The sequence below is a fragment of the Mustela erminea genome, chromosome 6 (genome assembly GCF_009829155.1).
Source record: "Mustela erminea isolate mMusErm1 chromosome 6, mMusErm1.Pri, whole genome shotgun sequence".
In the NCBI taxonomy this organism is placed as follows: Eukaryota; Metazoa; Chordata; class Mammalia; order Carnivora; family Mustelidae; genus Mustela; species Mustela erminea.
This window is the reverse complement of record NC_045619.1, coordinates 105,657,767-105,670,163: the sequence shown is the minus strand read 5'-3', so window position 1 is coordinate 105,670,163 and position 12,397 is coordinate 105,657,767. Positions and strand designations below refer to the sequence as shown.

Sequence of the window (12,397 nt, the reverse complement as noted above, 5' to 3'; positions counted from 1 at the left end):
GTTTGCCCCCTGTGCCCCTTTTCTATGGAAGTGAATTAGAAATGAGCAAACCACTAGTGGGTATTTACAACTAAAGATACAAACGTAGTGATCCGAAGGGGCACGTGCACCCAAATGTTTATAGCAGCAATGTCCACAGTTGCCAGACTGTGGAAAAAACCTAGATGCCCATCAACAGATAAATGGATAAAGAAGATGTGGTATATATATACAATGGAATACTATGCAGCCATCAAAAGAAATGATATCTTGCAATTTGCAATGACATGGATGGAACTAGAGGGTATTTATGTTGAGCGAAATAAGTAAATCAGAGAAAGACAATTATAGTATGATCTCCCTGATATGAGGAATTTGAGAAGCGAAGTTGGGGGCTTGGGAGGTAGGGAAGGAAAAACAAGATGGGATCGGGAGGGAGACAAACCATAAGAGACTCTTAATCTCATAAAACAAACTGAGGGTTGCCGGGAGGAGGGGGATAGTGAGAGGGTGGTTGGGGTTATGGACACTGGGGAAGGTATGTGCTATGGTGAGTGCTGTGAAGTGTGTAAGCCTGACGATTCACAGAGCTGTATCCCTGGGACTAATAATACATTATATGTTAATAAAAAAATTAAAAAAAAAAAGAAATGAGCAAGCCATAAAATCTAGGAACTATGGACCGAACATAGAAGCAAGGTGAAGGGGGGCCCCAGATGATGGGGGAAGGGATCCCATACAGACTGGAGCAGCTAAAGGCTCCGGGAGGGAGACTCCAAGAAGAACACCTCCCTGGGCTCAATGGGTTGAGAGGGACGTGATACTTAGGATGGGGAATTTGGAGAGAAATCAGTAGCGTGTACCTAAAGAGCTAAGCAAAGAGAAGAAGAACACAAGTGCTCACTTCACTCCAAGGAAAGCAGAAATAAAAAGACTTTGTAATCATGACATCCTTCCAGACTCAGCTTTGGACTGTGTTTATGTCTTAATAATATAAACACAGTGTCGTCTTAGTGGGGTGGGCTGGGGATGGTGGATGAAAGAGAGCTAATCCTTGGATTCTGCAGCAGGAGATGGCCGTGGTCGGAATGTTCGTGTCCCTCTTCCCCATGCATAGGCTGGAATCCTAAGCCTCAAAATGGATGGTATGAGGAGGTGGGGCCTTTAGAAAGTGTGGAAGTCATAAAGATAGAGTTGTCATAAGTGGGATTAGTGTCATTAAAACAACAACAACAACAACAACGACGAAGAGCTCCCCACCCCTTCCGCCATGTGAGCACACAGGTGGATGGGCCCAGCCAGAATCAGGAAGTGGGTGCTCACCAAACACCAACTTGGCCAGCGCCTTGATCTTGGGTGGCCTAGCGGGCAGAACAGTGTGAAATAAATGTCTGTTGTGTATCAGCTACCCAGTCTGTGATATTTTGTTACAGCAGCCTGAACTGATTAAGACAGAAATTAATAATACTTAAAATTAAAAAATGAATAAGTTTCATATAAAAAGAACAAAAGTATAAAAGGAACCAAAGTGTGTGTACTATTTAATCCCACCTGTAAGAAGTTCAAGAACTGGCCCAGCTGGTCAGCGGGGATGGCAGTTAGGAGAGTTGTCCCTCGGGCAGGGGTGCTGAATGGGACAGGACGGGAGAGACGGTCCTGGGATCAGGGAAATGATCTAGATCGTGAGCTGGCTGTGATCACACACATGTATATTCATACATTCAAGCATTCCTCAAGCCCTCAGATTTATACACCTTATAGTCGGCTTTTATACTAATTAGAAAAAAGGCATAAGAAAAGAAGCAGAAGTATGTTGTTTATCGCTATAGAAGACACATAATAAACAGCAAAACAAAATTGAGATTGGTTGCTTCTGAGGAAGGAGAGTGGTGACAAGGGCAGGGATGAACTTTGTAGCAAGCCTTGTGGAATTATTTGACTTTATTAAATTACGTGCATGTATGGCTTTGATTTCTTAAATGCTAGAAAAGAAAAAAACCCAGTTGAGCACACATCCCGTCCTGCCAGCTTTGCTCTGATCCCTGCCAGGGGCTGCACGATGTCATTTAGGGAAGGACTTGGCTGGTGGCTGCATGACATCTGCAAGGCGGACATAAGCAGACCTAAGACCTAAATGTCATTGTATGTTGTGCAGGGGAAGGGCTGGTATACCTCGGCACTGGCTGTGGTGCCCGCACCTAGTGGTCAGCCCATGGAGGGCGTTCCGTGGAGGACAAGGGGTACCCGCCCAAGGTCTAGGATGGTGGCAATGGCTCCTGTAAACTGACCAGATGCCTGGCACTCAAGCAGCCTTCCCAGATTGCTATGTGTGACCAAGACCAGATAGCAGAGTCCCCGTGCCCTTGGCTGCTGGGGTGACCATCTCCAGTGGAATCAGGCTCACAGAATTAAGGCTGAACAGACGGGGGTCCGAGCTGTGGCCTCACCCCTGCTCCCCCTCCTCCTCACCTCGCAGGTTTCGGATAAAGTCCTCCAGCATCATCTTGCGGTCAGGCTTGATGTTGGGGCTGTACATGTCGGTGTTGAGGAGGATGATGGCGAAGGCAAGAATGAAGATGGTGTCGGGGTTGTGGAATTGTTGCACCACCTCGGGGTTGCACATGCAATAGCGCTGGCTGTCGGGGGGACATGGAGCGGGTTGCCCAGTTACGTCCTTTCCCCCCAACCCCTCATCCCCCGGTCCCTGAACTCCAGAGACTGGGGGCTGTTGGGGCCCGTAAGCTGGTTCCCCAAGGGCATCCGGTCCGTAATGGTGGTTAGCTTCCCTCTAGCCTGGTCCTCTTCTCCACTGAGAGGACGGGGCAGGTGTCGCACACCCGTGGAGCCCATCACCTTGCACAGAAGCAGGATGAGGGAGAAACCCGCAGTCCACTTGGGGAGCTCAGCGCTACTCCAGCCTAACGACCTCAAGGGCTGAGGGCTCCTGTCCCTTTTCTTCCCTTCCCTCCATCCCACGCAGCCCACCACCCCCGCTGCCTCACCAGGAGGGCTTCTCCCCAGCCCTGCACTAACCACTGCCCCCCCCCAGTATGTCCCGGTCCCACGTGCCCCCAGGCATGTGTTCTGAGGGCTGGGGGAGGGGAGGGAGGCTACAGAAGGGGGTCCTACCTGAAGGCCTCTATGAGCCGCTCCACCTTCTGGGCCTCCCCTTGCACGCGGATATGAGCCTGGAACTTCCGCAGGGCCTCGTCCAGCTCCATGCTGGAGAAGTCCATCTCGTCCACCACGCAGCTGGGGGCGGGGGAGGGGTGGAGGGGTCTTGAGGAGAGGTCGGCACCTGAACCTCCCTCAACCCAAGGAAACTGAGGAGCAGTGTGCAAGGTGCAATTCCCTACCCCGTTGGACAGCCCGCCCTGCTGGGGGCGGGCCTGGGGTCCCAGTGACCAATCAGGAAGGGCCTTCTAGGCCAAATACCCCCCCCCCCCGCCACCCCTCTCACCTCCCACTCCCCACACCCGCGTCCCGGGGGCTTTCCTTTGAAAACCCCCAGAAGGCAGCTGGTGGTGGAAGCCTCTGGGTCTAGCCCGGGGAGAGGTCACTCTTGATTTCCAGCAGCGTGTTACCTCTTCCCTAGGTCCTCCCCAGGTGGCAGGTGAGCCCTGAGAGCAGCATCATGGGACCCATATCCACGTGTCCCCCAGCCCAACACAGTCAGGAGTTAGGGATCGTGCATGATTGACCCAGACCACAAGGCTGGTCGGAGGAGGTGAACCGGTGCAGACTGGCAGGGAGGGGACCAGGAGCTAGAGCCCGGGAGGCAAGGGCAGCGCCGGGACAGGGATGGAGACAGTGAGAGACGCAGAGGATACAGACTCTGGTGAGAAAGACAGGGAGGACAAAGACATAGAGACAGAGAAGGCAAGAGAGACAGAAAAAGAGGGGCAAGGAGGTGAACAGGGAAGCAAGAAAGACCCACAAAACCGGGGAGAGACAGAGACAGAACAAGAGACAGAATTGGGGAGAGACAGAGAAAGAGACAGACAGACAAAGAGGAAGGAGAGGAGAGAGGCGGAAAGTAACAGGACACGGAGGTGGAGAACACCAGGGACCGGACAGGGTGGCCCGGGTGTGTGGGGGGGTGGGCTGCACAAGCTCATCTCTGCCCCTACCCCACGTGTGGAGACCACCAGGGAGGGTGGTGTGCCCCAGGCTGGCCAAACCCAGAGGACCCCTGGTGCCCCGGCCAGGCGCCCAGCTGCTGCCCAGGACTTGCCCCGTCAGTCTGCCCATCCCACTGCTGCGGGGCCTCTGAGGCCCTCTGCGGCGTCTTTCCCAGAGCCTCTGTGCCTTCTGTCCCACTGCTCTGCGGGGGTGGGTGCCTCAGGCCTCTGAGGGGGTGGGAGGCCCCAGGCACCATGGCAGGGGGCGAGGGCAGCTGAAGGAGGCAGTGGAGCAGCTGGGAGAAAGTGGGATCTGCTCGGCCAAGCACGATGGCCTAGTTTCCCGGCCTTCACTCAGGTGACCGGCAGCCTGCTCACTGGCTCGCTCAGGGCTGCGGCTGAAAGCTCCAGTAATGAGCCCAGAGCCCGAGACTCAGCCAGGTGGAAATGCCAGCCGCAGACTGGGAGTGCGGAGTAAATCGGCCGCAGGCCACCCGGGAGGTGGGGGGGAGGGGATGGGTGATGGGGTGGGAGAGGGGGAGGGGATGATGGGGAGGACCTTGTGAGAGGTCACCTGGGCCGTGGGGTGGGGAGTCTACACCCCAGGTCCTCGAGGGCCCCTTGTAAGAGTTGTGAGATGGCTTGGTAAAATGCAGACCCCTGAGGCCTATCCCAGATCTACAGACTAGATTATGCAGAGGTGAAACCTGGCAATCAGCATTTTTCCCAAGCTCTCCAGGCAATTCTTAAAAACCTGAAAAGCCATGGCTGAGCTGAGGGCCAGGGTAGGAGCGGGTCCAGCCTGTGTGGAGGCTTTTTGGAAAAGGCGAATCCAGAAACTCATGGACCACCAGGCAGCAGCTCCCGGGGGCACACAGATCGCCCGTCAGGCTGTCAGAGGCTCCTTTTGCAGGGTGGTGGTGAGGGGGCAATGGGAGGAGGAAGAGACAGATGCAGAGCCCCCTACACACATACACACACACACACACACACACACACGCACACACACACACGCCTGTGCGCACTTATTTCACGCCTTCCTCCCGGGAGGACTGCCACCATGGGGCATCAATGTTCGATGGGCTGATGGTGTCCTGGGGCTCTCAGATCCCGAGGGGAAAAAAAATCTCAGTGTGTTCTGCCAAACCCCAGATGGCAGGGAAGAAGCTGTTCTGAGTGGTGGTAGGGTATTACCATCCCTGAGAAGACAAATGCCTTCCTCTCTGGAGATTCGGGGTCCAAGCCAGGTAAGCGCTCGGGACTGCCCCCACTCTCTAAGAAAGACCCAGAAGCAGAGACGGCCACAGTCAACAGCAGCATTCCTGGGGGGCGTTGGAATACAGAGTGGGCAATGACGGGCTGCTTCTCTCCCTCACCCCAGGGGACCACCGGGGGTCTTCCTGGTGGGGACTGTGCCGCCCGGGGCAGCTGGCAAGGCCAGGCTGTGCTCTCTCCTGACAAGCCTGCCCCAGTGGATCCTCACCTCAGACGCCTCGGCCATCCTGCAATCACCCAAACCTTCGTCCTTCCACTCAGCATGATGCTTTTTTCTCTCCCGAAGGGCCAGCTCAGCTTTGCATGGCGACCTCCTCTCCCTCTCCTCTTCTCTCCCTCTTTCCCACGGTTTCTCTTATTTTGCTGGGTCCACCGTAAAATCACCCCTTCCCCATCCTTCTTTGCCACCCCGGAATCTTTGTGGGGTGCAGACTGTTTGACAGTTTTCCAAACCCATCCTACTGTGTCCACCCAGCAGGTGTCCACCCATGACTGTCTCTCCTCTTAGAGGATCTTTAAGGTCAAAACCATCACACATTTCTGAGTGGTCTTGTCTGGCATATAATCTCCCCGTTTTGCAGAAGGCAGAACTGAGACCACAAAGGGGCTTGCCCCGTGCTTCCTGCTCCTGTGAGGCCTCTTCCCCCAGCAGGACCTCTCCACTCTAAGGGGGGGTCCAAGACCAGTGGGGGACACAGCCTCTGCACTAACATTTACTGTTCTTAGCTCAGAACATTACTGTTCTTAGCTCAGAGCTCTGGCTTGAGCACCTGAGGGCTGGTGGTGCTAATTTTTAAGTGGAGTCCAGATGGGGTGGACTCAGAGGCAGGAGGAGAGATTGAGACGGCCAGTTGAGACCCATTCAGTCTGAGATGGTCTTGACGGTAGTACCAACTTAGTGTCTACTAAATCATCCCCCTTAGTACCCCGAGCCTTGTCTTTCCTATTTCACGAATTAGGACCCTGCCTTGACTCTTCTTTGCCTCTCGTCACTACCCCTTCTCTCTACTCTTCTTTGGAGCCAAAATTCTAGAAGGTGTCCCTACCCATGCTGTCTATACTTCCTCAATCCCATTCACTTTTCAACCCACTCCAGCCAAGCATCTACCCCAGCATTCCATTAAAACTTCTCCTGTCAAGGCCATGCTGGCTGCCTCGTTGCCGAGTCCAATGGCACCAGCTTCTCATCCCACCAGCCTCTTGGTGGCACGGACACAGTTCATCATTCCCTTCTTGAAACACTCCTCTCTCCCGCTCTCTTCACACCACCCTCCCCTGGGTTGACTCTTTCATCTCTGGGGGTGCCCCTCCTCCATCCAGAGCCTCCCTCCCTTGGCCTCCAGCTTTGGGCCGGCCACTAGTCTCGCTTCTCCCTCTTAACACCTCTGTTGAGGTGGCCTCGTCCATCACTGCGGCTCTGAACGTCCCCTGCCACCACTCGTATGTGTGTATCTCTTGTGATGAATTCTCCCTTTCCATGTTATTATTCGTCACTAACTAGTTAATTTTCTTTTTGGTTGATTTGTATTGTTAATAAAAGACAACATTGCTGAATCCAGAGGGGCCAAGTAAACAATCAACTGTGCGTTTGATCGAAGCCAACCAACTTCTGAGTTCTCACTGTTGACCTCATGGGGGTGCTCTGGTCTGAATGGCAGTCAGAGCTGGTCTGGGCACACTCACAAGCCCACAGGCTGCGCTGGCATGTCTCGCAGGGAAGTCACCCTGCGCACACGGCATGTTTCAGTGGCTATTTAATATTTCAGCTTGTTCCTGGTAAATATTTGATAATACCTGGTTTGAGGGATTCTTCAGATCAAATGTTCCCGACCCCAGCATCTCCCTTCCCAAACTGAAAATATGCACATGTTTATTTGGTATAATTTCACAAATTACCCTAGAGAGCTCGAAGCACAAACAAATTCATATGCTAAGAGGGAGGGTTCTGAAATCTCAGCCGCTATGGAGGCTGTTCCTTGGATCAGCAACCCCCTACCACAACAGCGCACCTGCCTGGCCACGCCTCCCCGCCCCGCCTACTTCTCCCTTCCGTGGCCACTGCTTGAGCTCAGGGTCTCAACATTTCTCCCCAGGACTGTGCCTGCGATGGCCTCCTAACCAGCCTCCCTGCTTCTAAGTCATGTTCCAGTACAATCCTTCAAGGACACCCATTTAGTCCTGTCACTCACTCCTCTGCTTCTACTTTTTTCCCAAGGCTTCCCACATCCGTAGTCTGAAGCCCCAGTTTCTGGGCCAAGCAAACCCCAACTTCTACCCAGCTTCTCCTGACCCTTCCATATATTGGCTTCCCCTCCTGCAGTCTGGGTCTCAAGCCTGACACTTTTGTACATGCTGTCCTTCTTCCTGCTGCCCAGCCCCAACCTCAACGTCCCTGGTGAGCTATCCATCTCTCCAGGACCTCCCGGACAGTCCTCTGTCGACCGCCGCGGTTGTCCCTTGTGCCATAACATTTATCTGCCTGTCTTCGCACCCGGCTCTGCGCTCCTTCCAGCAGAGGCCTCTCACTCTCTGCATGCCTGGCATGCATGTGAATTCAATAACCGTTTCTGGGATGAATGAATGCGTGAGTGAGAGACCAGCTGGGCGAATGAATGGGACCTGGAGCGTGTGCTCAGCTAGGGAGGGAGACCAGTGGCCTGAGCCTCTGGGAGCTCTGCCCAGTGGCTCAGGATTGCTGGGCCTGCTTTGCCAAGATCATCTAGAGCTGCCCCCTAGACGGGGCAGAGCTGCCTAGGAAACGGCCCTGTGGATGCCAGACCGCAGGCAGTCAGGCAGTGTGGCAGGCACAGGCTTCCCACTGCTTTCAGCCGCACGCGCGAGCAAGTGACAAGAAGCCGGGCAGACTGGTGCCCATTAAGCCGCTTCCAGCAGGGCCTGACACTTTTGTACATCAGCGAGTGAGTGGATCATGAGAGTCGGAGCTTCTACTCGGGCCTCCCTCCCTCTCTTTCCTGTGCAAGCCCCTTCCAGGGGCTGTGGGGAGCAGAAGCACAGATGTTCCCTGCATCTGTATAAACAGGTACAGCCTTGCAGAAAATGGTTTGTTAATACTGATCTGTGCGTGGAAGCGATTTGTGTTGCAAGGAGGTGAAGCATCGTAGACGACTGTGAGCAAAATGAATTTCGTCATCTCAACTTTTTTTTTTTTCTTTTACGATAGCAAGACTGTGTCTGGCAGACAAAGGAACTGACTGGGAGCTGAAAATAGGTAATGATAGCAGCAGGGATTTTTAATTGGCCAGAAGAGACAGCAGAGATCTGGAAGGTGAGGCTCGGGCTGAGCTCAGAAGAGGTGCGAGAGTGCAGCGCCCACTGACAGCAGGGGGGGCCCTGGTGCTAGAGGCGGGGACTGAGTCCAGGCTCCAGGATTAGGATGGAAGATGAAACCGCCCACTGCCACGGGATGTAGGAACCTTCGTTTTATTTCTGCAGTTCTTGGCTCATACAATTCAATTAAAAATATCCCCATCCGCCAGAGAGTTATTTTTGTGAGGCAGAACTCATAACATGCTCAACAAAGGTCAAGGCTTTTTGGAAAAGTGTGATGTGGCTCAGAAAATAGAACAGAGGGAAGCTGACGCAGGAGGACCTGCCAGCATCCCTGGTGACGACATGGGGACAAAGAGAGTCTCATCTGGGAGGTCCTCAAAAGGGATGGCTGCCGGTCACACGTTGGAGACTCAGGAACCAAAAGAACGAAGTTGAAACTACCCGAATGAACTCAAAGCCAGTGTGGATGCCTGGAAGGGACTCTCCCTTCACTGGGCCGGCCAGCATCCCCACTTGCCAGGGATTCTCCAACTTGAGTGTGCCTCCGAACCACCCGGCTGGCTTGTGAACCCACTGTTGCTGCCCCCGGAGTTCTGACTCCGTGGGTCTGGGGTGGAGTCTGAGAATTGATATCTCTAATAGTTTTCCAGGGGCTGCTGCTGCTGCTGCTGTTCCGGGGACCCCACTTTGAGAACCACTGCTCCAGGGTATTAAGAATGGGCAGCATGGGAAGTCAGGCCTTTGGTGTCAGACACCCTCGAGGCTGAATCTTGCTTCCATCATTGAGCCTCTCAGTTCAGGTCACCTAGACTCTCCATGCCTCATTTTTCTCCATCTATAGAATGGAGCTGACTCCTAGGACCTCTAGTGGACGGGTGGTTCTGAGTTTTAAAAGAGACTGTGTATGTAAAGCTACATAACAAAGCTTCAGAGATGACGGTTTTCGTTATGTACCTGGACACCCAATCTGAATTGACATATGAAGTGAGTAAGTGAATTTGAAGTCCCTTTTAGCATAGGGATTGAGACCTTTTCCATCATCAGCAGTTAATTCTGCCTGAAATTTCACCTCTAGATGTTCATTCACTAACTCTTGAAAATATCCACCTATCGGGGAGAGAGGAAACTTGATCCAGCTCAGACCCGAGATGTATGGATCCTTTTCTCAGTTTTGCTTTCTTCTTGAATGAGCAGAGCCAACAAACATGGGTCAAGGGATGTAGGAGTACCTGATTTTGTTCAATTTGTCACTAGCTAGGGGACTAGTCATTTCTTCTCTCTGGTCCTCTCTTCCTGCTTGGGTGAAATGAGAGGGCTGGACAAGCAGGCCATGTAAGGGGCCTTCCTGCACCGCATTTCACAACTGAGGTCATCTGGACCACACCTGCCTTGAGATGAGGCAGAGAGGAAGGGTGGTGTCGGGCTATGGGCTCAGGTTGTAGACCCATTCTGCCTGCCTTCAGATCTCAGCCATTGGTTAGCTCTGTGACTGTGGGCAAGTTACCTACCCTCTCTGTTCCTCAGTTCCTTCATTTGGCACAGATTAATAGCACTCACCTAACAGAGCTGCTGAGAAGATGGGATAAGATTTTCAACGTATGGGTCTTGGCCCAGTGCCAGCTGGCACACAGTGAATGCATGATATATGTGAGCTGTCACTGTTACATCTCACAGCCTACTCACTCACAGCTGACCCTCCTACAAGCCCCAGAGTACTGTAATCCTAGGAAGCCCCTTCCCTAGAATCCTACTCCCTAGAAATCCCACTTAAAAGAGTGGCCAGATGAAGGCACACCTGAATGTCACACAGGGACTGAGAGAACATTCCAGAGCTAGGGCCCAAAATATCATGAAGGGACTAGGTGGTAGATCTTTGTGTGAAAGTCCAACTTATACGCTAATGTGACCAAGCCAAAGGGAATCTCAACATTGGACTTGTTCGCCCCACACTTAAAGTCCAAAGATCTCTACACACAGGAGCAAGTGGGTCTAAAATGTTCATTACTCTTTATCGTTAAGGAAAATCTCTTGTCTGTGTGTGTACGTGTGTAATGGTGGGGGGGGGGAGATCAGGGGAAAGGGCACTGGAGAGGTGAGGGGTCAAGGCCATAAACCTAAAGCTTTTGCACAGCAAAGGAAACAGTCAACAAAACCAAAAGATAACCGAAAGCATGGGAGAAGATATTCGCAAATGTCTTAACAGATAAAGGGCTAGCATCCAAAATCTATAAAGAACTTAGCAAACTCAACACCCAAAGAAAAATAATCCAATCAAGAAATGGGCAGAGGACATGAACAGACATTTCTCCAAAGAAGACATACAAATGGCCAATAGACACATGAAAAAATGCTCAACATCATGTGACATCAGGGAAATAGAAATCAAAACCACAATGAGATGTCACCTCACACTGGTCAGAATGGTTCATGTTAACAAGTCAGGAAATGACAGATGTTGGCGAGATTGTGGAGAAAGGGGAACCCTCCTACACTGTTGGCGGGAATGCAAGCTGGTGCAGCTGCTCTGGAAAACAGTGTGGAGGTTCCTCTAAAAGTTAAAAATAGAGCTCCCATATGACCCAGCTATTGTACTACTACCCAAAGATACAAATGTAGTGACCCAAAGAGTCACCTGCACCCCAATGTTTATAGCAGCAATGTCCACAACAGCCAAAGTGTGTAAAGAGCTCAGATGTCCACCAACAGATGAACAGATAAAGATGTGGTATAAATAAATAAACACACACACACACACACACACACACACACAATGGAATATTACTCATCTATCAAAAAAATGAAATCTCATCATTTGCAATGATGTGGATGGAACTAGAGGGTATTATGCTAAGTGAAATAAGTCAATCAGAGAAAGACAATAATATGATTTCATTCATATGTGGAATCTAAGAAACAAAACAGATCACTGAGGAAGGGAAGAAAAAATAAAATGAGGAAATCAGAAGGGAGAAAAACCGTAAGAGACTCTTAATCTCAGGAAACAAACTGAGGGCTGCTGGAGGGGTGCTGGGTGGGGGGATGGGGTAATTGGGTGATGGGCAGTAAGGAGGGCACATGATGTAGTGAGCACTGGGTGTCATATGTGACTGATGAATCACTGAGCTCTATCTCCAAAACGAATAATACACCATATGTTAATTAACTTAATTTAAATAAAATACAATTAAATTAAAAGAAGAAAGAAGGACCCTGTCCTTTTATCCTGCTGGGTGGTGGCAGTGTCAAGTTTTTAAAGCAGTGGAAATAAACACAGAGTCTATCCCGGCCTGCCCCGGGCCTCTTTCCACCCTCCTGCAGACCTATAAGGGCCAGCCTGGGCCCCAGCCTGCTCTCTCCTTCCTGGTGGAATTCCCCAGAAACAAAGTAACCATTCTGAGGTTACCCATGGCAGAGTGGGCAAGACATTCTCAAATAATTTCTTCCTAACCACGAAAGGCTAGCACCTCCCAGCCTGTTGAGTTGGACAGGCAATCTGTCTTCATTTCTGAATGTCCCCTCAGAAGAACAAATCTGTTACACTCTGGCCAACACATTTCCAAGGAAATGAAATAATGCGATCTGACTAAAATGTCAAATTCTAATATTGAACAAGAAACGGAGTAGACGCAGCGAGAGAAGGAACATCCAGGAAACCCTTCTGGCAATTCAGCCCAAAAGCTGCCCTCCGTGCACTTCCACGGAAATGACAGATACCCACACCCGCCCTGCGC

General features: G+C 51.6%; 1 protein-coding gene across 1 annotated transcript in view; it reads right to left on the bottom strand.

Moving 5' to 3' along the window:
- LOC116594154 (IQ motif and SEC7 domain-containing protein 3-like) overlaps positions 1–12,397 on the bottom strand; it is a 106,942-nt gene that overhangs the window by 17,281 nt on the left and 77,264 nt on the right. The window contains 2 exon segments of the mRNA XM_032349153.1: positions 2,449–2,615; positions 3,109–3,231. Of these exon segments, the coding sequence (XP_032205044.1) occupies positions 2,449–2,615; positions 3,109–3,231 (290 nt within the window).